Source organism: Triturus cristatus, chromosome 1_2, assembly GCF_964204655.1.
Source record: "Triturus cristatus chromosome 1_2, aTriCri1.1, whole genome shotgun sequence".
NCBI lineage: Eukaryota > Metazoa > Chordata > Amphibia > Caudata > Salamandridae > Triturus > Triturus cristatus.
The window spans coordinates 154,029,472-154,054,341 of NC_140580.1; the positions used below are offsets into that span (position 1 = coordinate 154,029,472).

Below are 24,870 nucleotides of genomic sequence, written 5' to 3' on the forward strand. Positions count from 1 at the left end.
CATGCGCTGGGTCAGGCGAGACCTAAAAAACCCCATTGGATGTTTCTATACCAATAACACAGTATGAGAGCGAGGAATACACTAGAAATATCAACAACCGTATTGACTCAGCTGTCAGCCCAAATCATTGCCAACTGCTCTCACACCCTCAAAAACCTGATCACAGTCTACATCCGCAGCCAAACTTTGCCCAAGTTGCTGAAAAACATGAAGATCGCCTGAATCCCTCAGTGCCTTCTTTAATGTCCTGTGACGTATCGTGACAGGCGTCGGCTTGCACCACAAGTGGTTCTAGGAACAGTAAGAAAGAGCCAGAGAGTAAGAAGTTTGCCCAGATCTTCGAGACGCTTCTATATTTAAAACAAATGGTAAGAGCTTCCCTTGAACACATTCCTAACCGGGCTACGCGTCCTCGTGCTTGGGGCGAGCGCTGCTCCCTGAGCTGCATCGCCCTTCACATTACAAACTGCGCCCTACTCCTAGGCCTTCATTATGAGCAGAGTGTTATCCAACCCTGCATTGCAGGCATAGTAAAGGGCGGCCCAAAAGCCACGCGTCGTGATTATATCACAGTCACCGGAAGCTCCCTTGTTGTGTTGCCAGTCTTGTTATTCCGCGAACTCTTCCCCGGCGAGATGCAGCCCCGCGTCTCAGGCTGACCCCGGCCGGTGTTCCATAATGGATTGCTCCCCTCGGCAATGTGCTCCCCCTAAGCATGAGCGCATGCGTATTTCTTCGCGCACGCGCATGCATCAACAAAACATTCAGGCTGTATATCAGGCTATCAGGATCTGCTCCCCAGCGCACAAGTCAACGCGCATGCGCGGAAGCATTGCCCTGCGCATGCGTCTTTGTCATGTATTCAAAGCTCCGGTGGCAACGTTACCTATTGTGGTTACCTAACCGTTACCAGTGATTGTGGATGTTGGTGCGTGGTGGCCGTTCGAGGAAGAAAAAGGTCTGTCTCTTCCTTTTCACGCCTATATATAGATAAGGTTCGCCCCTTTGTGGCCGTTCGGGACGGGCGGGTGGGCAGAAAAGACTTTTCCTTCTTACGAGAAGACGAGTACAGTGTCAGCTTCCGCTCTGCTGCTGGCAGCTGCCCCCATCTCTCTCTCTTTCTTCCTCTTCCCCCTCTTTCTGTCTGTCTCGCTCCTTCTCAGTTGCTGAAAACCGTAACTTCAAGCTCTTACCCTATCTTTCCTTTAATTGTTCCCCTATGAAATGGATCCAAAAAAGAAAGAAACTCTTTTACTGTAAATGTCTTTTTCTGACATTTTACTATTGTAAAGTGCAGCCTCGGGCAGAGAGAAAAAAACGTCAGAAATACGAAAAATAACTAAATAAAGCAAGCCAGAGTGGTCGCAAAGTGGCCAGATTGGTTGTATCCACACCCAAACATATTGGGGCTACTTTACAGAGTTTGCCAGTAAAACGCTTCTTTCATTTTCTCATCTTTTTTTGAACAACGGGGCCTATTTACAAAGAAGTGACAGAGCAGAGGCGTTAGCCTTCTTGGCTAACGCCGCGCTACGCCACTTTTGAAACGCAGGGCTGCACCCTATTTACAACAATATGGTGCAGTCCTGAGTTTCCCCCTGCGTTTGTCGCTAATTTCAGCTGCCTAGCGCCAACAGTCACTCTTGCACCATAGTGCAAGGGCGCCTGTGCTGGAGGGAATGATTGTTCATGTTCAGGAAGGTGCCCCTTCCTGCACATAAACATTCTTAAATGGTGATTTATAACTTCTATGTGGCTGCTATGTGCAGCACATATAGAAGTTGCAACGCGTCAATTTTTACATTATTGATTATGTGCAGGAAGGGACACCTTCCTGTACATAAACAATCATTCATGGTCTTATGCTGTTTTTATGTGAGCTGCACAATGCAGCACACATTAAAAAACAGCAAAATCGAGGAGAAATAAAGCATTTCTACTCGTTGCGCCCTGTTAAGACCACGTTGTTCCTGCTTACATTTATCATGCTTTACTTAATCTTGCATTCCATATGAGTAATTGCTTTTTGTAAGATGTTATTACTTTTTTCAGGCAGCATATTACTCTTGTCTAGTGCATAATTTGAATTGAATCTCATCCAGGTGTTTATAGCGGGTCAGTGCAGTGCGAGTTTCTCTCAGTGGGGCAGTATGTTGCTCAGTGGGGGAGAGGATGTGGCGCTATGGCTAGAGGTATCAAATTTAGAACTGGGGAACCAGGTTCAGCCTTCACAACCAGCCCACCAGATCACTCTACTTAGGGAGCACATTCCCATGCTAGACCACAGAAGCCCCCGTCAGACTGTACAAGTCCTGTTGTCTTCGCACCAGCAGGTGGACCCTAGCGATAGCAAGTGTGGGTTAACCTCGAAAGCCTGTCCATCACAATCCGTGCTGAAGTTCACCTCCAGTCTTGCGGGCAGGCCTACAAAGCAGCGCACCCCAGAGTGACAGTGACTCTGTCACAGGACCCTTGAAGCCAGTCCCCCTCACCCATTGGTATCTCCATAGGCCTTGTTTCAGCAGTAGTAGCTGCCACTCACCATGGATCGGCAGTGCAGGATTTGCAAGCACAGCAAACTAAGTTCACAAACTTCACGGTCTCTGCTTCATGCACAAGCACTTTTAATATGGGCTGCCTGCTTTGGGGCCAACAACATTATGCAGCAATGGAGAATAAAATGATGCCGCAGTCTTGACTAAATTAAGGCTGCAGCGTAATACAGTATATTTTCTGATACTTTATTATTTTTATATGTACTAACAGTCTCTGCACATATTTTGTCTCATTAGTTCCAGTGTAACATACAAATGCAGCAGTGAGAAAGGTGACCAGTCAACCTTTTGAAAGGGCCAACCACTTTTCAGCGACATAAGTCAAATTGTTTAGTTACTTTTGATCCGTTTAAGCTACAAACAATTTATTAGTTAAAATCATCAGATTATGCAGCAGAGGATGTATTATGTGGCAAATATGGCAAAGCCATAATTATGTTGAAAATATTTAAAAACTAGGATATATTGCCGTTCATGTTTGAATTGCTCTTATGGAAAAAGGGAGAAGTGATGATGATGATAGAAACTGCATGGCTCGGACACAACTGGGTTGTGATTCCACTTTGTTGCATATTTAGGGCATTCTGTGATTGGAAACATATCCCACTTTTTGAATATATTTTAATGTCAATAGCTCATTAAATCTTTAATAAACCAGTGTATCCATTGGTTGAATTAAATAATGCAATAAGTTGTAATTGGCCAGTGAAATGCCAAACAAATACGAAAAATTGGGATGTTTGGCTCTTTCTGGCCACACCTCTGACTCCACCCACTGACCCATTCCACAGGTTATTCCCGCCCTCTGATTCTCCGCCCACAGTTCCCCTACTTTTTTTTCCCCACTTCGACCACTGTGAAAACCACCCACTTGTTGGAAATGTTGTCTTTATATGACAGTTTTGAATTCCAAAGTGCAGCCTAGCGACGGATAGGAAAAAAGGTTCAACATAATTAAATAAAGCAAGATCGAGTGGTCGCAAACTGGCCAGATTGGTTATTATTCACACCCAAACACATTAGTGCCACTTTTACAGAGTTTGCCAGTGAAGCGCTATTTTTTTTTTTTGGTATGTTAGTTTGAACAATATTGTTTTCCCCGTATGGGGAAGCGCACCATTCCTGGAGGTACTGCAATACTTAGTTGGCATGTGGAGTGGAAATTGTTTAATGTGATCTGTGTCAGCTGTTTTTCTCACTTTAGTTTATAAAATGTGTACCGCTGCTCTGTTCAGGGATGTGGTCTTTTTAAATCGTACTGCTGTCATGTTAACTCTTGAGGCAAAAATACTCATTGATTTCTGAATAATGTAAAAAAATGTTCACCACGTTGTTCCTGCTTACGTTTCACTCGCGTTACTTAAACTTGCATTCATTTTAAGTGTTTACTTTTCGAAGGCTTTTTTTTTTTTTCCAGGCAGCATATTACTTTTGTCTAGTGCGTAATTTGAATAGGGTCTCATCTAGTTGTTTATAGCGGGGCACAATAGGGTTGTAGCTAAAAGTACTGCAAGTTTCTCTCAGTGGGTCAGTATGGTGTTCAGTGGGGAGAGGATGTAGCACTATGGCCAGAGTTGTTGATTTTGGAACTGAGGAATTATGGTTCAGCCTTCATGACCAGTCCACTCCCCAGAGGGAGCGCATTCCTATGCTAGACCTTAGAAGGCCCCACTACACCTTAGGAGCGCTGCTGTCTCATAGCACCAACAGGTGGACCCTAGCAGTGGCATTTGTGGGTTAACCTTGAATGCCTGTCCACTAAAATCCGTACTGCAGTTGACCTGCAGTCTTCCGGTCAATCCTACGAAGCAGCACATCCTAGAGCAACAGTGACTGTCACTGAGGTCACAGGACCATTGATGCCAGTCCGCCTCACCCTTTGGTACCTCTATTGGCATTGTTTCAGCAGTGCAACTCACCAGGGATTGTCAATGCAGGATTTGCACGCACACCAATCTAAGTTTGCACGCTTCAGGCACAAGCACTTTTAACTAATTGTTCTAGCAGGGAAGCCAGGAAAAAATAATAAGTTTTCCGATTTTTACATTCCTCATTCAGCTACCAGATTATCATGTCTTGCCCTCTTACACTTTACATTAAAGGTTAATTTTAATAATGTGTTTTTCTTTAATTTGTGGCGCTTTAGTTTACAGCGTGTGACATCCAAAAGCCACAACGAAGCTCGGATTATTTGAGCTCTGGCTCAAAGCTCTCAGTGGCTCGCACACATTTTAGTTTAATCTCACACCACCTGCACTCGGTGGGAATGTGGATACTGCCAAAGTGTTAATTATCTTCCCTGTTTGTGAGGGGAAAAGTAGGCCAGGAAATCAGATTTTATAGGGAACACTCACCTAGAACAGCCTGGTGTGTACTGGGTGCAGTGAAACTACAAATACTGGTCCTGCCACTGTGGGACGGATCACATAGACCGCCCTTTAGTTATGTGGTCTGCTGATATGATTCCTTACTTCCCAAAATTCTTGGTCTTTGCAATGTTTGTAGATTGTCCGGTATTTTAAGCCATCTTTCTCATTGTTGTTTATTTCCCACTTTTCCTTTGGATTGTTTACGACTCCCAGCCATTGCCACCCCTGTTTATTTATTATTTGTCCTGTATCTGACAAATGGGAGCATTTTGATGTTGTTGCCATGTTTAGTGCTCCCGTACCGAGGGGGTTGTGACACAGGGCGGGAGCGTGGCCTGTCGGTAAACGGATGGTGCGTGCATTCTTTTAAATGGAAACCTCTTGAGAAGGGCGACTGATAAATAGGGGCCTGGGGGAGGAGGGATGTGACGTTTCCCTCATTGGAAAGTCTTTCATTAACTCTTCAATACTCTTGTGATTCAGTCGCACACAGAATTCTATTGAGTGGTTGACTTGCATCAATGCACTTGCCTTTCTGTCAGTGCATTAAAAAGGCTTCCAATGTGTCCATAATTGTTTCCTGAGGCAAGCATGAGTTCCTGAATCAGACTGTATGACCCAGTGTGTAATAATTGTATAGCTCTTCAATCCCTGGCGGCACAGCACCCCGGATAATGTGCTGCACAACTGAACACTTATAAGGTCCCAAAAGTGCAACCTATTGGCTATGCTGATGCTTGTTCACTCCAGTGAACTCCACAAAGAGCTGATGACTCACCTGATGGTTTTTGGTACAATCTGTATAGAAAGTCCGCACTCTCGTGCTCCAAGTACTGCACCAGGCGACACATTTGTCCTAACAACTGGCTTTATTAATTTTACTTAAGGGATGCCTGGCTGCCAAGAGGATATCAACCACCTCTGGAGTAAGATCAAACATGTTCCGCTGTCGCCGCTCAATCTCCATGCACGAACATGGATTTTTCAAATGCCTAGGCTGGGAACCCAGCCCTTCTAAAGCAATAGCAGGTTCTCCCGTGGACACAGCCACATCAGTGGACAGATACTCAAACCCAGGAATTCTGATTATCATACCCTCCGTGCCCAATTGGGGTCCTCTGAGTCCAAGTTATCCAAGTTGGTCCTAATATTCTTGAGTGTGAGACAGGAGTGGTATCGACAGGAAGGCAAACAGGAGTCTGGTCGGCCGCGTCTAGGAGGCCGGCATCCAGGGCTCTGCCTTGGCCTGGGTCCGCTCCTTCTTGAGCAACCGCCATCAGGCGGTTCGGCTCTCTCAGTTCTCTGCTGACGAGGTTGAGGTAACCTGTGGCGTCCCGCAGGGCTCCTCCTTATCCCCCCTTCTTTTTAATTTATACCTTACCCCCCTTATTCGCTCTTTACGAGGCAGCTGTGTCACCGCGTTTAATTATGCGGATGACATCCAGCTGGTCTTCGATATTAACTCCACGGCCCAGTCTATCGACAATTTTCAAACTACTCTTTGTTACATCAGTGACTGCATGGGGGCGAATCATTTGAAACTTAACCCTGACAAGACAGAACTCCTGCTTGTCGGGGGTACAATCAACCCCTGGAACTCCACCTTTTGGCCCACAAGGTTGGGCACCCCCCCTAATCCCGTCAGCTCAGTGAAGAGCCTTGGGATCATCATTAGTAATGATCTCTCGATGAAATCCCAGATTGGTGCGGTGGTGTCTTCCAGCTTTTTCCAGTTGAGAAAAATCCATAAGATTGCCCGCTTCCTGACCACCGAAGCCCTCACCCTGGCATTACTGGCGCTAGTCATCTCCAGGATAGACTATGCCAACTCCCTCTATGTTGGCATACCAGTATACCAATCAAAGAAGCTTCAACTGGTCCAGAACCAGGCAGCACGGCTCATTCATCACCAACCCAAACACCAAAGTCCTTTGTTGGTACAGGACCCTTGTTCATCTCTTCACTTTTGCACCCATATGTTCCTTCTCGCAACCTTCGTTCCGCCCACCTGGCTCTACTCCAGATCCCAACCTTCAAACGTAAAAAACAGGGAGGACGAAGGTTCTCATTTCTTGCCCCTTCCTTTTGGAATGCCCTTCCACTAAGTTTAAGACTGGCCTCCCCCCTAACCCACTTCAGGTCTCTCCTAAAAACCCACCTGTTTCGCATAGCCTATAACTACTCTCCTTAACCCCTTGGACTGTTTGTTTTCTTTTCTCTTTGCTTCCAGCGCCAAGAAACCGTCTGGTGTTAGCCGCGCTTTATAAATTCTTTTTACATTACATTACATTACATTACATAAGGCGGAACGCACATCTGAGTGAGAGATGCCTTGGAAATATTGTTCTGCAGAAGTGCTGACATTGCTCGTTCTTGATGGTGGCAAATAGATCAAGCCAAGTTTCTGCCCATTCGTGGAAGAGAACCTGCCGTTGCCTCCAGGTGTAATTGCCGCTCGTGATCCACTAGGCGCTGTCTGCTGAGCCAATCCGCCAAGACCTCTGGCCTCCTGGTCAGAATACTGCTTTTCCCCTCATGCAGCACCCCCGTTGAGTGCCTGCCCCCAGCGCTGCAAGGTTGGTGCTCGAGGCTTCTGTGCCTCCTCCCGCTCGTCTCTGCTTCTGTGCCTGATTCTTTCCTCCTTATTCTTGTCTTTTAATTTTTCTTTTCCTTTTCCTTTTCATGTTCTTTTTTGCCTTTTTCTTGTTCCTTTATTTATTCTTCCCAATTCCCCCTTCTTTTTTTTTTCCTGCGTTTTTCGTCACTGCTGCCCCCACGTGTTGGCGCTCCCGCCTCTCAGCTGTCCCACCGTCCCAATATTTAATGTCAGCAGTGGGTGCACCAAAGGCAAGCCGGTCTGCGTCCCGACCAGTGCCAGGGACCCTGGTCCTTCGACCCACCAGCACTACAGCTCCCCGATCCTCTACGCACTCAATGCCAGCCAAGACAACTACAATCATTCTTCACTTATCGACACACACAGACCTTTTACCTGCTGCCACTGTCGGCACTTCTTCGCCTTCACTGAGACCCAGGACCCACCTCAACCCACCCGCCACAACTCCACTGCACCCCAAACCATGCAATGAATCTTCCTCAACGTGGACTCCCTCCACAAACATATCGTTGACCTCCTTGACAGCACTTCCACTGACCTCGCCTTCCTCATAGAAAACTGGACGAGCGCCGTCTTGGGACCGGACATCGTGATCGCAATCCCTGAAGGCTCCAACATCACCCGGAAGGACCGCCACGGAGGAGGCATCGCCATTGCTCACAAATCCAACTTCCGACTGAGCACCTACACTGACGGGCCCACAGACATGATGGAACACCTTCACTTAAAGATACAGCCCAACCCGACCGCCATCTTCCGAGGCACCCTCCTCTAAGGACCCGCACACCTTTCTCCGACTCCATCACCAACATCACCCCGCATGACCTCGCCTCCACCGACCTACACCTTGCAGGGACACCTCAACTTCCACGTTGACAACCTCCAAGACCCCAACTCCTCCTCCCTCCTGGACAACCTCATCAACATCGGATTTAAACAGATCGTACCAGAACCCACACATTCATCAGGACACACCCTCGACCCCATTTTTACAGCAGGAAACTCCATCACCTTCAGCCCCACCACTCAACTCCCATGGATGGACCATCATTGCGTCCACTTCACCTACAAAGCCAACATCACTCGCAAATGTCCACACCAGCTCCAATGCAGGAATTGGAAACCACATCCCCGATGAACAGCTCCCGCATCCCTCATCTGCTCTGCTCCCACCACCGTGGACGACGACCCAACCACGCCTTCTTCCACCACAAAATTAGAACAACCTCCAGGACAACCTACACGCGGAACCTACACCCACCATTCCCTACACCATGCGGCCTACAATCGACAGCTGGACCGCCCTCTCCATCAATGACACCCTGAAGACTATGAAGTCAGTCCACTCTGGGGCCCCACTGACCCTTGCCCCCACCACATCTCCCACAGAGCTGCCAACATCATTGACCCACTGAGCTTCTACGAATCATCAACCGCTCCTTCGAGACCTCCTTCCCCGGTGACTAGAAACACGCCAATATCAACTCTCTCCTTTTTAAAAAAAACCCTCAGCGGACCCCACCAACCTCCAAAAACTTCAGACCAATCTCCTTACTCCCTTACCCGGCAAAAGTCATTGAAAAAGTCTTCAACAGCCAGTTTGCCTCCTTCCTAGAAGAAAACAGCATCCTCGACTCGTCCCAATTTGGCTTCACGTAAAATCACAGCACCGAAACCGCCCTTCTCGCTGTGACAGACGACATCTTCTCCCTCCTCGACAGAGAAGAGATTGTGGCCCTCATCCTCTTGGACCTCTCCGCAGCCTTCCACACTGTATCTCATCACTCCCTAGCCCAAACACTACATGATGCAGAAATCCAGAACAAGTACCTATACTGGATCCTCTCATTCCCATCTGTCAGTATGAAGCAGGTCAGACTCCCACCCTTCCTCTCGTATCCCACACCGACCATCTGCGGAGTTATCCAAGTATCCTCCATCAGCCCCACCCTGTTCAAGATCTACATGGCCCCGCTCGCACCCATCGTCGGATCCCACGGACTCACTATCCAATAAACCCAATATCTCCAAACACAACTTCCAAGAAGTAATGGAAGCTGTCGCCAGGTGGATGAAGAAAAGCTGCCTACAACTCAACGCGGACAAAAGTGAAGTACTCCTCATAAGCCCACACCCAGATGCCTGTAATGACTCCTTGTGGCCCCCACCTTCTGGAACCCTCCCTCCCCCACCACCACACACGGAACCTCTGAATCATCCTGGACTTAAAACTGCCAAATAAACGCCTTGTCCTCCTGTTTCCACACCCACCGTTCCCTACGAAAGACCTTCAACTCGATTCCTTTTGAGCACAGGAAAACTGTCATCCACGCCCTCCTCAGCAGCTGTCTGGCCTACGGCAATGCACTCTACGCTGAGATCAACAAGAATCTTACCCCAAACAAAACGTCCAGAACGCCTGCACTAGACTACTACTCAACCTACTTCGCCACATCACCCAACACCTGCGGACACTACATTGGCTCCCCATTGAGTATAGAATCCCCTTAAAGCTTCGCCCACAAAGCCCTCCAAAACACCAGACCTACCTATCTTGTTTTACGCACCCCAAAGATCCCTCCGGTCAGCCCAGCTCTCCCTTGCTATGGTGCCGCTCATCAAGAAGACTAGAACAGGAGGCAGTTCCTTCTCCTTCCATGTGGCCAGGGTATGAAACATCCTCCCACCTCACCTCCAACAGACGCCAACACTCTCCAAATTCACGCAGGACCTCAAGACCTGTCTCTTCGACTCAGTGAACATCCGGGACCTGCACGTGCCCCCTGCCCCTCCGAGCGCCTTGAGACCCTTCGGGTGAGTAGTTGCGCTTTACCATCCTTGATTGATTGATGGCCCTCTACTCCAGAAGGTTGATGTGGGGCTGGGACTTCGACAGAGGCCACTGATTCACCCCCCCCCCCCCCCATCTTTCACAGATCGCCACTCTCAAACCAGAAGCAACGCATTGGTCACTGTCCGCTCTGGGTAGGGAAGGCTCTACTGCTGACTCAATCACAGTTCAGTAAGAATCACTGAAGATCTTTTGCAGTGTCTTCCAAAATATCAATTTAGTCTGAGATGTCCCCTTGATATTAAGCCCACTGAGACTTCCGATCCCGCTCCAGAGCCCACATTTGCCACTTGATGTGCTGGAGGCTATCAGTTCCCCAGCCTTAGAGTTGGCCTTAGTCCAGTACCACAGTGTTACATTGAAGGATGCTACTTTGATGTTCAAACATGTATGTAAATATGAGTACTAAAACATGCGGCCTAAACCTGTATATTATTTTTAGCTTTGTACATCAGGCTTTCCATCCTCCTGTTAAACATTGAGGGATTCTGCTTTGTGAGGTTTGAGTGTGGCAAGCATAAGCCATGTGGAGCAAGTGAAGTCTCTTCAAAATTCACATAACCACACTTCTTGTTGCTTTGTTTTCCATGGAAAATAATTTCGTGTTTGTTGGTATTCCTCTCTGCATTTCTTTAAAATGCGGAAGATCTTCACCTTATTCTTAGATTTTCTCCTACACGTTGTACATTAACTGTTGCACCTTATGTGTTTGAGCATGACGGTTCAGAATCCACATGCAGCAGATGATTGATCTTCAAAATTCCTCCAACTTTATTTTTTAAACATGGGTATTTTCAACTTTTTACATTAGATTTTCGCTTGCCCATTCCACATGAAGAGTTTTTTAGATTTTTCTCTTGCCTGTTTTATATTGGGTTGCTGCTTTGTATCTGCACATCTTCGCCCACAGACACAGGCCAGCACGGACGCGTAGGCCGTTGCTGCCGATTTCGATTCACCACTGAGGCTACGCGGAGCGACCTCTGCCTCGGGTCCAGAGAGGGCCCTGTAAGACCTGGGACACTTTTCTTGTCATCTTGCTAGGGCTGTGGTGCGTCCATCCCTGTTCTTCTCCAGGTCTCTTCTCCCCTCTAGGAGTTATTCTGAGCTCTAAGAGCAGCCACCTTCTCACGGTTCTGCTCCTGCTGCCTCATACCGCATATCCTCATTATGCCTCGCTCTTTCCTCTGCCTGTTTGCTATACTGCTGTTACCTCCCAAGTGTGCCGCGTTCTCTCGTGCCTGATTATTAGATATCCTAGTGTTCCGTGCTCTCCCTACTGACCTGCCGGTAATACTGTTTACCCCTTCATTGTGCTTTGGCCTCTCCACTCCTTATTGTTAGACTGTGTTTGTTAAAAATCTGGTACATTGTCTCCCCTCATTATTTCTCTCTCTCACCCCTCTCTCTCTCTTCCCCCTCCCTCCCTCGTCACCAACTCTACCTGTAGGAGAGTAGGATCTGCTTCTTATAGTTACCCCCACTTTTTGCTGATGTTTCACTGTTTTTTGACTTATGCTGTGGTCCTGATTGGCAGGATCCCAGTCAGACTATCTGATTTCCCTCTAAATTGATTCCATGTACTTTAGGTACACTCCAGATTGGATACTGGGGTACCCTTATGAGTCCCTAGTATACGGTACACTATGTACCAAGGGCATAGGTACCCCAGAGGTCTACCAGGGTCTGCAGCATATATTATGCCACCTCTGAGCAGCCTTCCAAAATGACACCACAGGTCTGCTACTGCAGCCTCAGTAAGGTGGTGCATTCACCCCTTACTGTGGTATAGGTTACCTATATAAATTTTGATCACACACATATAAACCTATAAGTCTTAACAATCCTGAAGGCAGGGTGCTTTGTTTTCATGTGAGAGGGTGCCCATGCATGAGCAGATCCCCTCTGCAGCCTTCGGAATCTAATCCCCAGGGTTGTATGTGATGCAGCCAGATCATATACTATTAAATGCATTATAACCTCGCGGTAAATGCTAACTTTGGAATGGCTGCACAGAAACATGTTGTGTTTGGTGCCAAACACTTTGGAATCATACCTCCCTGCCAGTAACTGGCGTGGGAGGTATGATTCCACCCTACTAGAGGGAGAAACATGACTACACTGGTACCAGCTTAACAGACCCCGGTGCACCACAAAATGGATGCTGCAGACACAAGTCTGCCCTCCTGCTGCTGGACGAAACTCTGGCAGGGGAAGGCCTGACGATCGGTTTCCTGTCACAGGGAGGTGTGACCACCTCCCAGGCAGGCTTTATTGTATTGGGCCTGGGTGGGGGCACTCCAAGAGTGCTTTGATGTCTGCACTGGGGCACGTTTGGTGCCCCTGTGCATAGTCCAGTTCAAACCGGTCCCAGGGGCTACCAGCCCCTGCTCTAGCGCAAAACTGGACAAATGAAATGGGTGTAGCCACCCCTCTTTCCTGACCCTCCCATAGGTGGGTCCACAGAGTGTACAATCCCTTCCTTGGGTATAAAGTAGGAACTCCTGGCTACAGGACTTTAGATATTCCTGGAAGAAACTCTGACACTGAATCCTGGATCTTCGACGATCTACAAGACTAGATAACTGAAGAATCTCCCTTGAAGTAAAGGAGTTACTCCCCTGCTTGTCAGGCACCAAAAAGACGCATCTGTTCGGAGTCCTCAGGAGCTTCGGAGATGCCAACAGAAGACTGTTGCCACACAGGAGGTGGGTTTCCAAGCGTCCATGAGGCTTACATGATTCCTCAGCAAACATGAGACCCGTAGCCCTTGTGGGGACCGTGCAACCCGAACCCCTGGACACTGTGACCATTTCCAGCTGCACACTCTTCCCGGCATTCCCCGAGGCTGTGCTTTGGGCTACTTGTAGTCCAGACCCCGAGCAGCGATTGCACTGAAGATCACTGGCCTACACTCTCCGAGTGTTCCGTGGGCTGTGTTCCGTGGGCTGGTTCCAAGTGTTTTCTCTCAACACCCCTTTCTAGATCTCTTGTCCGTTGACTTGTGGGTCATTGAGAAGGGCAACTTTACTTTTAGCAGGCTTTCCTGATTGCTCCACAAGTTCCCTGACTCTCCATTGCTTGGGGAGTCCCCTGGACCTCGCTTGTCCCCACCGAAGCCTTTGTTCTCTCACCACGTGGGTTGCCACTGCCAAGGCTTGTTGGTTCCAATCCGGTAACTGAGACCCCCTCACTGGACACACTTTGTGGGACAGCTCGCCTGTGGATCCTTGTCGTCGTCGACTTCTCCTGGTCCTCGTGGCAGCAGAGTCCCACTTCACCTGTCTTCAACTGAAGCACACGACATCGGTGGGCATTCGCCTATCTTGCCCCTGGTCACTGGCTATTGACCCAGACTCTGTCCCCTCTGCTTTCAGGTTCTTCCCATCTCGGATCCAAGCTTGGATCTCCTCGGACACTTCTCCTCTTCACGGCAGCAGCACTTTACATCATCTCGCCATTGAAAACAAGGACGACTTCCGACACCCTTTCACACCCATGCACCCGGCTTCCCTGGGTTAGTTAACACGAGTACTCCGGTGCTCCCGTGGGTGTTGACATTAGAACCTTCTATGTCCAAAAGGGTTTGTTCCTAGTCCTCCTCTAAGTGTCCTTAAACTCTAATTTCTCAACCGCAACTTTGTCATAGCATTGTACGGGGCTCTGTAGTATATTGTGCTTATTTACTGTGTTGTATTGATTGCAACATATGTGCTTTGACCTATAATCTCATAAAGAGATTAGTAGGGAGTGTTCAGAAATATATATATATATATATATATATATATATATATATATATATATATATATATATATATATATATTTGCTCCTCTGTCGGGGGAAGATTTGGAAAAGGTTTGAACGGCTTGGTTCCGGCGTGGAGGTACGCACCACCAGCAAGTGTGCCAAATTTGCCCGACCTTTAACCATTTTTGTTGCCCGCGAGAGTGTAAGGGTGGACTGGCGCTACCGAAGACTGTCTCCGGTATAGATCCAAACATCCTTGAAAATGGGTTGAACACGGAGCACAAGTATGAGCTGAAATTAACAAATGTTAATAATTTTCCAACAACGAGGAACCGCCCACTGGAGGGTATGGACTAAAAACTGTTCAAAGAACCACAAGTTCCAGGATGCCTTTCGAACTGTGATCGCGCCCCCTAGAGGGCTATAAAAATAAATTTAGGCAATCATTGTGCATTTGAGCAGTGCCGTGTGTGCTTGGTCTACCTTTGAGAAAGGTCTTTGTAAGACCGAAACGCGTCCGGATTGCCAAAATTATTAAAAAGTGAAAAGCCAACTGTGCGAGTGTGCCTCCTTTGCTCCTCTGCTGGGGGAGAGTTGGAAAATATATATATATATATATATATATCACACACACCTGGTGTAGATCTCCTTTTATTTGGTTATTTAAGAGATTATAGACTGGTAAAACAAGCTGCTTTACATTCCTTCAAAACTTATCTTGAAGGCTGCTCACCATAGCTACCACTAGGATAGCTTTCAATAAAGGTTGTCTTTAACCTATCATCAATAAGGGTTGTTTGGACTGGTGCAAGGTGCCCACTAGAACTAGTGGACAGCATATACCAGGCCAACTTCTCAAACTATCCACATAGCCGGACACACGCCTGACCCCATTTTCACGTCCAGAGACCTGGTCAGGTTCAACCACATCTCGCAGCTCACCTGGGCCAACCACTACAGCATCCACTCCACCATCTCAAGACTTACCAACACTGGCACCATGCTCCCCAATTCCATGCGCAGAAACTTGAAAAATATAGCAGAACAGTGGAACAATACTCTCAACTCTCACCTCCCACAATAAGCTGTGAAAAACTTCATAGAATCCATCGACATAATTACCACTGCCAAGCAAGCCAGATCCAGATAACTTGTCAGAAGAGCTAGCTGGTTAATCGCTGAGCTGAAATCCACCACATGCAACTGTTGGCAAGTAGAAAGAAGTGGCGCATCAGCAATGAGATGGGGAGTCGCACCACCTTCAAGACAGCTCTAAACCAGTACCACCCCCTCCTGATAGAAAAAAAGAACGCTCTAGCTGACCGCATAGAGCCCAGTACAAAACGAAGCAAGGAGCTCTTCGACATCGTGAATGAGTTCTCTAACTCCCCAGCCACCAAGAACTACACCACCCACTCCATAGACATGTGACACCCTGACTAACTACTTCCATGACCAGATCAGTCAACAACGAAAACTTCAAAAGCCTAACCCCCAGCTGCCAACATAATCAGCCTGCTCACACCCACAAACAGAAACCCCCAACACCTGCTCACCAATTGGGACCTTCACAATTCAAGCCACAATCTCCCTTATGAACTCTATGTAAAAAGGTTTACCCACAGACCACTGTCACCACCCCGCCTTCACCCTCAGGAGCAAGACTATTGGCGACAAGCTCAAAGTCCTGAACACCTTCGTTCCCTCAGCATTCTTCCCTGAAGACTGGAGACACGCTTAAGTGCAGCCCCTCCAGAATAAACCATCTGTTGATCCAGGAGAACTGAAGGTCTACCGGCCCATCTCCCTGCACCCGTTTCAAGCAAAGGATCTCAAAGACATTCAACCAGCTACTCGCCAAACACCTAGAACACAACAGTCTCCTGGACTTCTCTGAATCTGGATGCCGAATCAAACACAGCAGAGACAGCCCTCATTGAAGCCACCAACGACATCGGGGCCTTCATTCTCTTGGGCGTATCAGCTGTCTTCAACCCAGTCACCCTTCACATCTTGATCAACAGACTTCACCACATCAGAATCCAGTGAGACGCTCTTAAATGAATCACCTCTCACAGAAGAACTCAGAGAATCCTTCTCGCACCAGTCACCTCTGAGCCGGAGAAGATATGCAGCATCCCACTTGGATCGGTCATCAGCCCCACTCTCTTCAACATGCACATGACCCTCCGCCCGTTCTCCCCCCCCCCCCCCCCCCCGGCAAACACACAGTCAGATCGCCCAGACTCCACATCATCTCCTGTGCCATTGACACCCAGATCATCTTCACACTGTCCGAAGACCCCTCCCCCCACAGACAACTTCCACAGATGTATGAGAAACGCAGCTGATTGGATTAATGGCAGCTCTCCCAAGCTCAGCACACATAAGACTGAAGTCTTCATCTTTGTGGACAACACCTCACCATGAAACAATGCATGGTGGCGTGCTTAACTTGGCCCATGCCCCGCCCCGACAGACCATGCCCGCAACCTCTGCGTCATCTTGAACAGCCATCCATCTATGAAGAAACAGGTAAACGCAGGCTCATCCACCTGCTTCCACACCCTACCCAGCTTGGCAAGATCTTCAATTGGCTCACATTTAACACCAGAAGGACCGTCATGCAGGCCCTTGTCACCAGTAGTCGGGAACACACTCTACAAAGGAGTCACCGCACATCTTCTGAAGAGACTATAGACAATACAAAACTCAGCGGCAAGACTCTTCCTCATCTCGCAGACAGACCAGCATTACACTCAACATCAAGAAACTACACTGGCTCCTGTTTCGGAAGAGATTCCGGTTCTAGATGCTGATCTACTCGTACAAAGTCCTGCACAACGAAGGACCAGTATACATCAACAAAAGCATAACCTTCCACTAACAGACCAGACACCTGCGATCGGCTTCCCTCTTCCTCGCAGACAAGCCCTCTGATGCCCCGTGGTTAATAGTCGAGGACGCTCCTCACACCTGGTGGCAAAAGCTTGGAATGACCTTCCCCTGCACCTTCTGGCCGTTCCGGCAATTCAGAAAATGGCTCAAGTCCTGGCTGTTAAAATGAAAAGAGCACCACAAAGCAGTTCAGCAACTCCAGTGCGTTGAGACCCTCACAGGTGAGATGCCTTGCTTTATAAATCCTTGATTGATTAAGAGGTCCTAGACTGTCCCCTCAATTGCTCTGTGGCACCTGGATAAGTGTAGGGAACTGCAGAAGCCTGAATCCTGCTCTGTACCTACTCAGAGCCTTGCACAGCAGCAATGACTCTCTGTGGTCCACCTCTTGGATGCCTTTTCAGGCTGCTCGAGTCATGCGGGCCGGTTGGGGTGTGCCTATACCCTCCCAACGTGAATATGGCTATGCTGTTGGAGAGGGGCGTGACTAGCTCCCACAGCTGGCCCAAAGACAAATGCACCAGTACATTGAACCTACTGTAGATACCCGGTGGACCGCAGAGCACCTCCCCATTAATAACAATAAACAGACATGCCCATCATTCTCAAAGCAATTCAAGGCGCCTGGTATCAGTAGAGACAAAAGTGAATGAGGTCTAGGTGGATGTCACCCTCCTGTGCCAATATACTCACAAAATAGCAGACCGGTTGACTGAGGCTGAAGCCGGGGTCTCAACGGTTGAGGATGAAGTGACGATCCTTAAACTCCAGGCCTCCAAGTTGCTCTCCACAATGGATATACTGGAAGAACGAGCACAGGGTGCTGAAAACCAATGCCTGAGAAAGAGCCTGTGGCTCGTTGGGTTCCCAGAAGGAGTTGAGACCTCAGTGACAGACTGCTTTCTGGAGCAATGGTTCCATTCTTGTGTCCCATTGGATAAGCTGTCTCTTAGTTTCGTGGAGGAGAGGGCGCAGCGGGTCATGGCTAAATGTCTTCCCCCAAGGATTTTCTCATGCCATGATGGGCCACATCTTCAACCACCACTGTCGGTATGTCATCTTCCAGGATGCTCAAATCACCAATATCTGCGCTTCACCACCAAGCCCATGTTCTTCCCAGACTACACCTGGGCAGCCCAGCAATGCAGATGCTTTCTTTAGGTCGTTAAACAAACTTGTGGCCCTTCAGATCCAATATATGCTCCCATTCTCGGTCCATCTGAAAGCTATTTTCAACCCGTCCACCTATTTCTTTGAAATTCACCAACAAGCATGGAAGTGAGCGATGGGTACTCTGGCCCACCAGAGTTGGGGAGGCAGCAAACTCTAGGACAGCTGGGTCCCCCGTGAGCTCTCTCAGGTACCCCTGGGGAATGAGAACCCACTCAAGGAGAGACAGACCGAACCAGCACAGGTGACTATGGTTATTGAACCCATCTCCTGCTGGGAGTCCACCAGGAGCTCTGGACCCAAAGGCGTCGCTCTCAGGCACCCCCACTCTCTTTCAGACTAAGATAGCGATCATGAGCCAATCAATTGAACCCTGGCAGGTGGAGAGGTGCAGAATGCCCCAGTCATGGATAGCCAACCATTGCTGCAGACGCTGTGAACTATTCTATTGCTATATTGCTTAAAAATGTTTTGGATGTGGGGTGGAGGGAGTGTTTTCCTGTGTTCTTTTGTTTTATTGTATGAATTAGAAATTGTTGTCGGCCAGTGTGATCCTTCAATTGAGCAACAGGGAGCCTCCGATGGATCCTGACCCACCCTACTAGTTTCTTTATGTTGAAATATTGGGCGACAGATACTTTATAGTTGTAAGTATGTGCTGGAGGTGGGGCTGTTGGGTGGGATGGGTAAGTGTTCTGTGTTCCTTTTATTCTTGTTTTCTTTTGCAGGCATTTAAATCAAATTTCGTCCACTGCGGGCACTCTCATACAAAATGCTCTACGGCTCCACTAAGTCTATCCCCCTTTGGACCAGGAGGCCTCTCATGAGGAGAGGGGCCAGTTCACCACTTTCCAGTACAGCCCCCAAATGGCTAAGGTAATTTCCTGGAATGTAAACCATGTCCTCAGTTTATAAGAGATTGGCAGTACTTTGCTATATAAAGCGGTTTAGCAACAATGTGGTCCTGCTTTAAGAAACGCATCTTTTAGGTTCCCACTGTCCCTTCGCATCATGTTTGGCTATGACTGAGTTTTTTAACTGAGTTCTTAAGAGGTTCACGAGGGGTCGTGATCCTGCTGCATATGTCCTTCCTAGTTGCGGTGTCCTCCTCATACATTGACCCACAGGGGAGGTACATAGGGATGGAGGGCCCTCTAGAGACTAGACACCAGTACTTCATATCGGCCTACGTTCTCCAACAGAGGTTGCACTGGACACTACAGGCTCTCCAGGACCTTGTGGTGCCTCCCAACCCCCTGGCCTATCTGATTGGGGGTGTGGGTTATTTTTAATGCCGTCCCAGACCCCAGTCTTGATATTTTCGAGGCCCTTTGCCCAGGCTGAATTGCGCGCTCATCACAACTTACATTGTAGGCCAACTCAATTGGCCTATGCGATGCTTGGAGATTATGTAACCCCTCACAAGGGCTGTACACTTGCGTGTCAGCAGCGCATAAACTGGGTCAAAGACCTTGAGACCCTCATTGTTGAAGCATCTGTGTTCTACAAATCATGATTGATTTAATCCGTCTGACTTGGCTCCCAGCCAGTGACCTCCCTTGTATTACAATGCAAAAAGATCCTGACCTGAGTCATCTCGGAACACACACCCCTCTTTAAAATGGAAACCCTTTTGTGCACCTTATGACCTATGTAGCGCATCAACGCCTGGCATCTAGTAGACCAAGACTGTATTGACTTTATAGAGCACTAAAGATCTTCTTTAAGCTCAGCTGTAATACTGTGGCCTCTGCTGGAACCCCTATGGGCGTCCAGTAAACCCACCCTGAGGGGGTCTGACCAAGGGATATGTAGGGGGAAAGAAGACACGCCAACTGGTACAGGTAATGGATTTAGGAGCCCATATCCTCTCCTTGGAGTGGTGGACCTGTGGCTGCACCTCGGCGACATTGAGCGACAGCTGCAAGTCCACCACTCTAGATAGAGGATCTGGACTGCCCACCCTGAAACAGATCTTCCTAGAGGGAGTGTGGGAGAGGGTTGGCCCAGCTGGTCTACGAGCATAGATACAAATCTAGCAAGCTCTTATTTTGGCTGGCAGCTTATGCTGCCTCGACTAGAACTGTACCGGCCATTTGCAATTTTCATGGAACCCTTCATGAAAGTATGCCCGAGGTTGCTCATGTAATCGCAGTGTAAAAAAGACTTGTAGGGTGCAACCCCTGTACCCCCACAGGAGTCTGCATTCCCACTGCTAAAGGAGATTTCCCATGCACTCGATTCCCTGCCTTTTATAGCCAAAAAACTTGACCAAAAGATCACAACTGAGGAGATAAACATGGCAATTTCAGCTCTCAATTTGGGAAAGACCCCTGGCACAGACTAGTTCAGCATGGCATTCCTTAAAAGTTACCCGACCCGTTCGCTCCATCACCTACTGGCCCTCTAAACTGAGGGGGCAGAGCATTGATCATTCACCCCAAGACCTGGCACTGCCATTATTGTGGTGATTTCTAAGGACAACCAAGCCGCAGAAGATTGCTCCTCGTATATGCCTATCTCTCTCAAAAACGCAGACATCACATTTTTTCGAATGTCCTAGTGACTACATTGTCAGACACTGAGTTACCTAGTCTACCCAGACCAAATGTTGGTTCATGCCTGGCAGGAGCACCCGCTGTTGCATACGGAGGGTACAACTCACCCTGCCCCAGGCGTGCCGATTGAGCAGCCCCCCCTACCGAATTGAATTTGAAACGGCCTTTGACACTGTTTTGTGGACCTTCTTGGAAGCTGTGCTGAAGCACGCAGTTTTTTTAACTTACTACTTTGGGCTCATCAGCCTGCCATACAATGTCCCTGCATCCAAGTCCAGGTAAACTGAGTCCTATACCCGCCCTTCCCAGTAGTCAGAGGCTCCAAACAGGTCTGTTCTCTGTCTCCATTTCTTGGCTTAGTAATTGAACTCTTGGCACGTCTTATCAGATGCGACTCCCAAATTCTGGATGGCTTTAAGAGGAGGATCCTGAAGAGCGCACAGCTCTGTATGTGGATAACATCCCATTACTTCTGGTTTACATGCAGTCTTTCGGCCCCAGACACCTCCACCTATATGGTGAAGCCTCTGGTCTGCAGATAAACATGAACAAGTCACTGTTGGTACCAGTTGAAGACACAGGAGGACATTCCTGGTGCCCTGCGATCCCGATATGCTTACTCCTTCAAATAGTTTGATGTATGTATATTCTACACCTCCCAGCCCTGGCTTGGACTCTTAATTTTCAGCCCCTTTACTAAAACCTTGACTAGGGACCTGTAGAAATGGGGCATCCTGCCTTTAAGCGCTATGGGGCGGGTAGCTTTATTTAAGCAGATGTGCTTCCCGCTTTTTGTATGTCATTGTGAACTTCCATCACACAATCCTTCGAGGACAGCCCTGTTGTGCCTTTTGGAGGAAGTTGGTTGACTGAGACTGGAGAGAACCTTTATCGGCATGGCCATAGAGAGGGTTGGCCTAGCTGGTCTACGAGCATAGATACAAATCTAGCAAGCTCTTATTTTGGCTGGCAGCTTATGCTGCCTCGACTAGAACTGTACCGGCCGGATGAACGCCTCCTCAGCGCCCGACATTGTCACAGACATTGTCACAGCCATCCCGGACGGATACAAGATCTCCCGGAGAGATTGCGTCCACCAGATTGGAGGAGGCATCGCCATCGTACACAAGAACACCATCTGCATCACGACCACCTCCGACGACACCTTCACCGCCGCCGAACACCTCCACTTCCAGATACACTCCGACCTCAAGACGACCCTCAGAGGCACCCTCATCTACAGACCCCCGGGACCACGCGCATAATTCAGCGAAGACATCGCAGACTTCATCAGCCCGCACACCCTCCCCTCCGGTGACTACATCCTCCTAGGGGACCTCAACTTCCACCTGGAGAACAACAAGGACTGCAACACCACCACCCTGCTGGACAACCTCGCCTCTCGGACTCAAGCAACTGGTGAACAGCCCCACCCACTACGCCGGCCACACGCTTGACCCAGTCTTCTCATCCAGCAAACACATCTCCTTCAGCCACTCTACCGGACTTCATTGGACTGACCACAGCTGCTTCATAAAAACCACGACCCACCACCACCTGCAACGGGTTCCTCGCCGAAGCTGGAGCAAGATCGCCGCCGAGCAGCTGACCACCTCCCTCAGCCGGAACCCTCCCGCCAGCACAACGGACCCTAACGAAGCAGCCAGCAACCTCACACAGTGGCTGACCGCCTGCGCCGACGACCTCGCACCACTGAAGAACCCTCCCAGCTGACCCGGCAGCAAGAAAGCCCCCTGGTTCACCGACGAACTCAAGGACTCGAAGAAGAACTGCCGCACACTCGAGAAAGCCTGGCGCCACGACCAGACCAGACAACATGACCGCCCTCAAGCACGCCACCCGCAGGCACCACCAGCTGATCCGCACCACCAAGAAGACAGCTTACAAGGAAAGACTGGTCAACAACGCCCACAACAGCAAGGAACTATTCAGCATCATCAAAGAGCTCTCCAACCCCAGCGCCGGAAACAACGACATCACTCCCTCACAAGACCTCTGCAACTCACTCGCCTCGTTCTTCCACCGCAAGATCGCCAACATACACAACAGCTTCGGCACACCAAACACGCACCCAACCAACGCCCCCCACCACCACCACCCCCCCCCCCCCCCCTCTGTACCTGGACACCGGTCAGCACCGAAGACCCCACCCGCGCGATGAACACCATCCACTCCGGATCACCTGCCGACCCCTGCCCCCACCACATCTTCAACAAGGCCGACTCCATCATCGCACCCCAACTACGGGACATCATCAACACCTCCTTCCACACCGCCACCTTCCCGGAGAGCTGGAAGCATGCCGAGCTCAGCGCCCTCCTGAAGAAACCAACAGCGGACCCACCGACCTCAAGAACTTTCGCCCCATCTCGCTCCTCCCTTTTCCGGCCAAAGTCAAAGTCATCGAGAAGACCCTCAACAGACAGCTCGCCGCCTTCCTGGAGACTAACGGATCCCTCGACCCCTCGCAGTCCGGTTTTCGAGCTAACCACAGCACCGAGACCGCACTGATCGCAGCCACCGATGACATTAGATCCCTGCTCGACAACAGGGACACAGCGGCCCTCATCCTCCTGGACCTCTCTGCAGCATTCGACACTGTCTGCCACCGCACCCTAGTACAGCGCCTCAGCAACATCGGGATCCAAGAGAAGGCACTGGATTGGATCATCTTGTTCCTCGCCGGAAGAACTCAGAGTCCGCCTCCCCCCCCATTCAGATCCGAGGCCACCGAAGTCATCTGCGGCGTACCACAAGGATCATCCCTCAGCCCAACCCTCTTCAACGTCTACATGAGCCCCCTCGCAGCCATCACACGCCAACACAACCTCAACATCATCTCCTATGCCGACGACACCCAGCTGATCCTCTCCCTCACCAACGACCCCGCCACTGCCAGAACCAGCCTCCAGGAGGGAATGAAAGACGTCACCGAATGGATGAAGAACAGCCGCCTGAAACTGAACTCAGACAAGACGGAAGTCCTCATCCTGGGATCATCACCCTCCGCCTGGGACTACTCCTGGTGGCCCCCCGCCCTGAGCGCCACTCCCAAGCCTACGGACCACGCACGCAACCTGGGCTTCATCCTGGACTCCTCCCTCTCGATGACCAGACAAGTCAACGCCGTCTCATCATGCTTCAACAACCTACGCATGATCCCTAAGATCTTCCGATGGATCCCCAACGAAACCAGGAAGACGGTCACCCAGGCACTCGTCACCAGCCGACTGGACTACGAGAACACCCTCTACGCCGGTACCACAGCTAAGCTTCAGAAAAGACTCCAACGCATCCAGAACGCCTCCGCACGACTCATCCTGGACATCCCCCGACACAGCCACATCTCCGGCCAACAGAGAGACCTGCACTGGCTCCCCGTCAGCAAGAGGATCACGTTCAGACTCCTCACCCACGCACACAAGGCTCTCCACGACCTGGGCCCCAAGTATCTCAACAACCGCCTGACCTTCTACACACCCACACGCCAGCTTCGGTCGACCAGCCTTGCCCTTTCTGCCGTACCACGCATCCGCAGAGCCACCACCGGAGGAAGATCCTTCTCCTACCTGGCAGCCAAGACCTGGAACTCACTCCCCATCCAACTTCGGCTGACCAAGGACCATCTCTCCTTCAGGAAGCAATTCGAGACCTGGCTTTTCGAGCAGTAACGGACCCCTCTCCCCCAGCGCCTTGAGACCCTCCGGGTGAGTAGCGCGCTATACAAATGCTATGATTGATTGATTGATTGTTGGGCAAAAAAAATATCGCCCGTAACTGGAAGTCGCTGGAACCATGCCTCATTCGAGGGGTAGAGGGGGGTGGACTGGTGTGCCAGCCATGAGAAGCCGATTTACAAGGCCCTGTTTTGCCAACGAAATTATAAGATGTGGAGCGGGTGTTGGATAAATCATGGCCTGAATGGGTAATGATGTTGATGATAATGTATTTACTATGTCTATATCTCCAATGCATTTTTTTTTAGTCTTGTAGAATTTTGTGGAAAATGACGAAATCTGAGAACTTGGGTATAAAAAAAAGAATGATGCTTTAAATTCCCACAGTTTCCTGGATAAGGACAAT

General features: G+C 49.3%; 1 protein-coding gene and 1 long non-coding RNA gene across 2 annotated transcripts in view; one reads left to right on the forward strand and one right to left on the reverse strand.

The window, feature by feature from the left end:
- Window positions 1-845, reverse strand: part of LOC146866996 (uncharacterized) — a 50,725-nt gene extending 49,880 nt beyond the window's left edge. Inside the window, exons 1-2 of the mRNA XM_085618936.1 lie at window positions 837-845; window positions 578-709 (exon numbers count right to left, since the gene is read on the reverse strand). Of these exons, the coding sequence (XP_085475062.1) occupies window positions 578-709; window positions 837-845 (141 nt within the window). The remainder of the gene's footprint in view (window positions 1-577; window positions 710-836) is intronic.
- Window positions 846-875: 30 nt separating this feature from the next.
- Window positions 876-24,870, forward strand: part of LOC146866997 (uncharacterized) — a 52,003-nt gene continuing 28,008 nt past the window's right edge. Inside the window, exons 1-2 of the long non-coding RNA XR_014961056.1 lie at window positions 876-958; window positions 18,937-19,084. This is a non-coding gene — a long non-coding RNA (uncharacterized LOC146866997). The remainder of the gene's footprint in view (window positions 959-18,936; window positions 19,085-24,870) is intronic.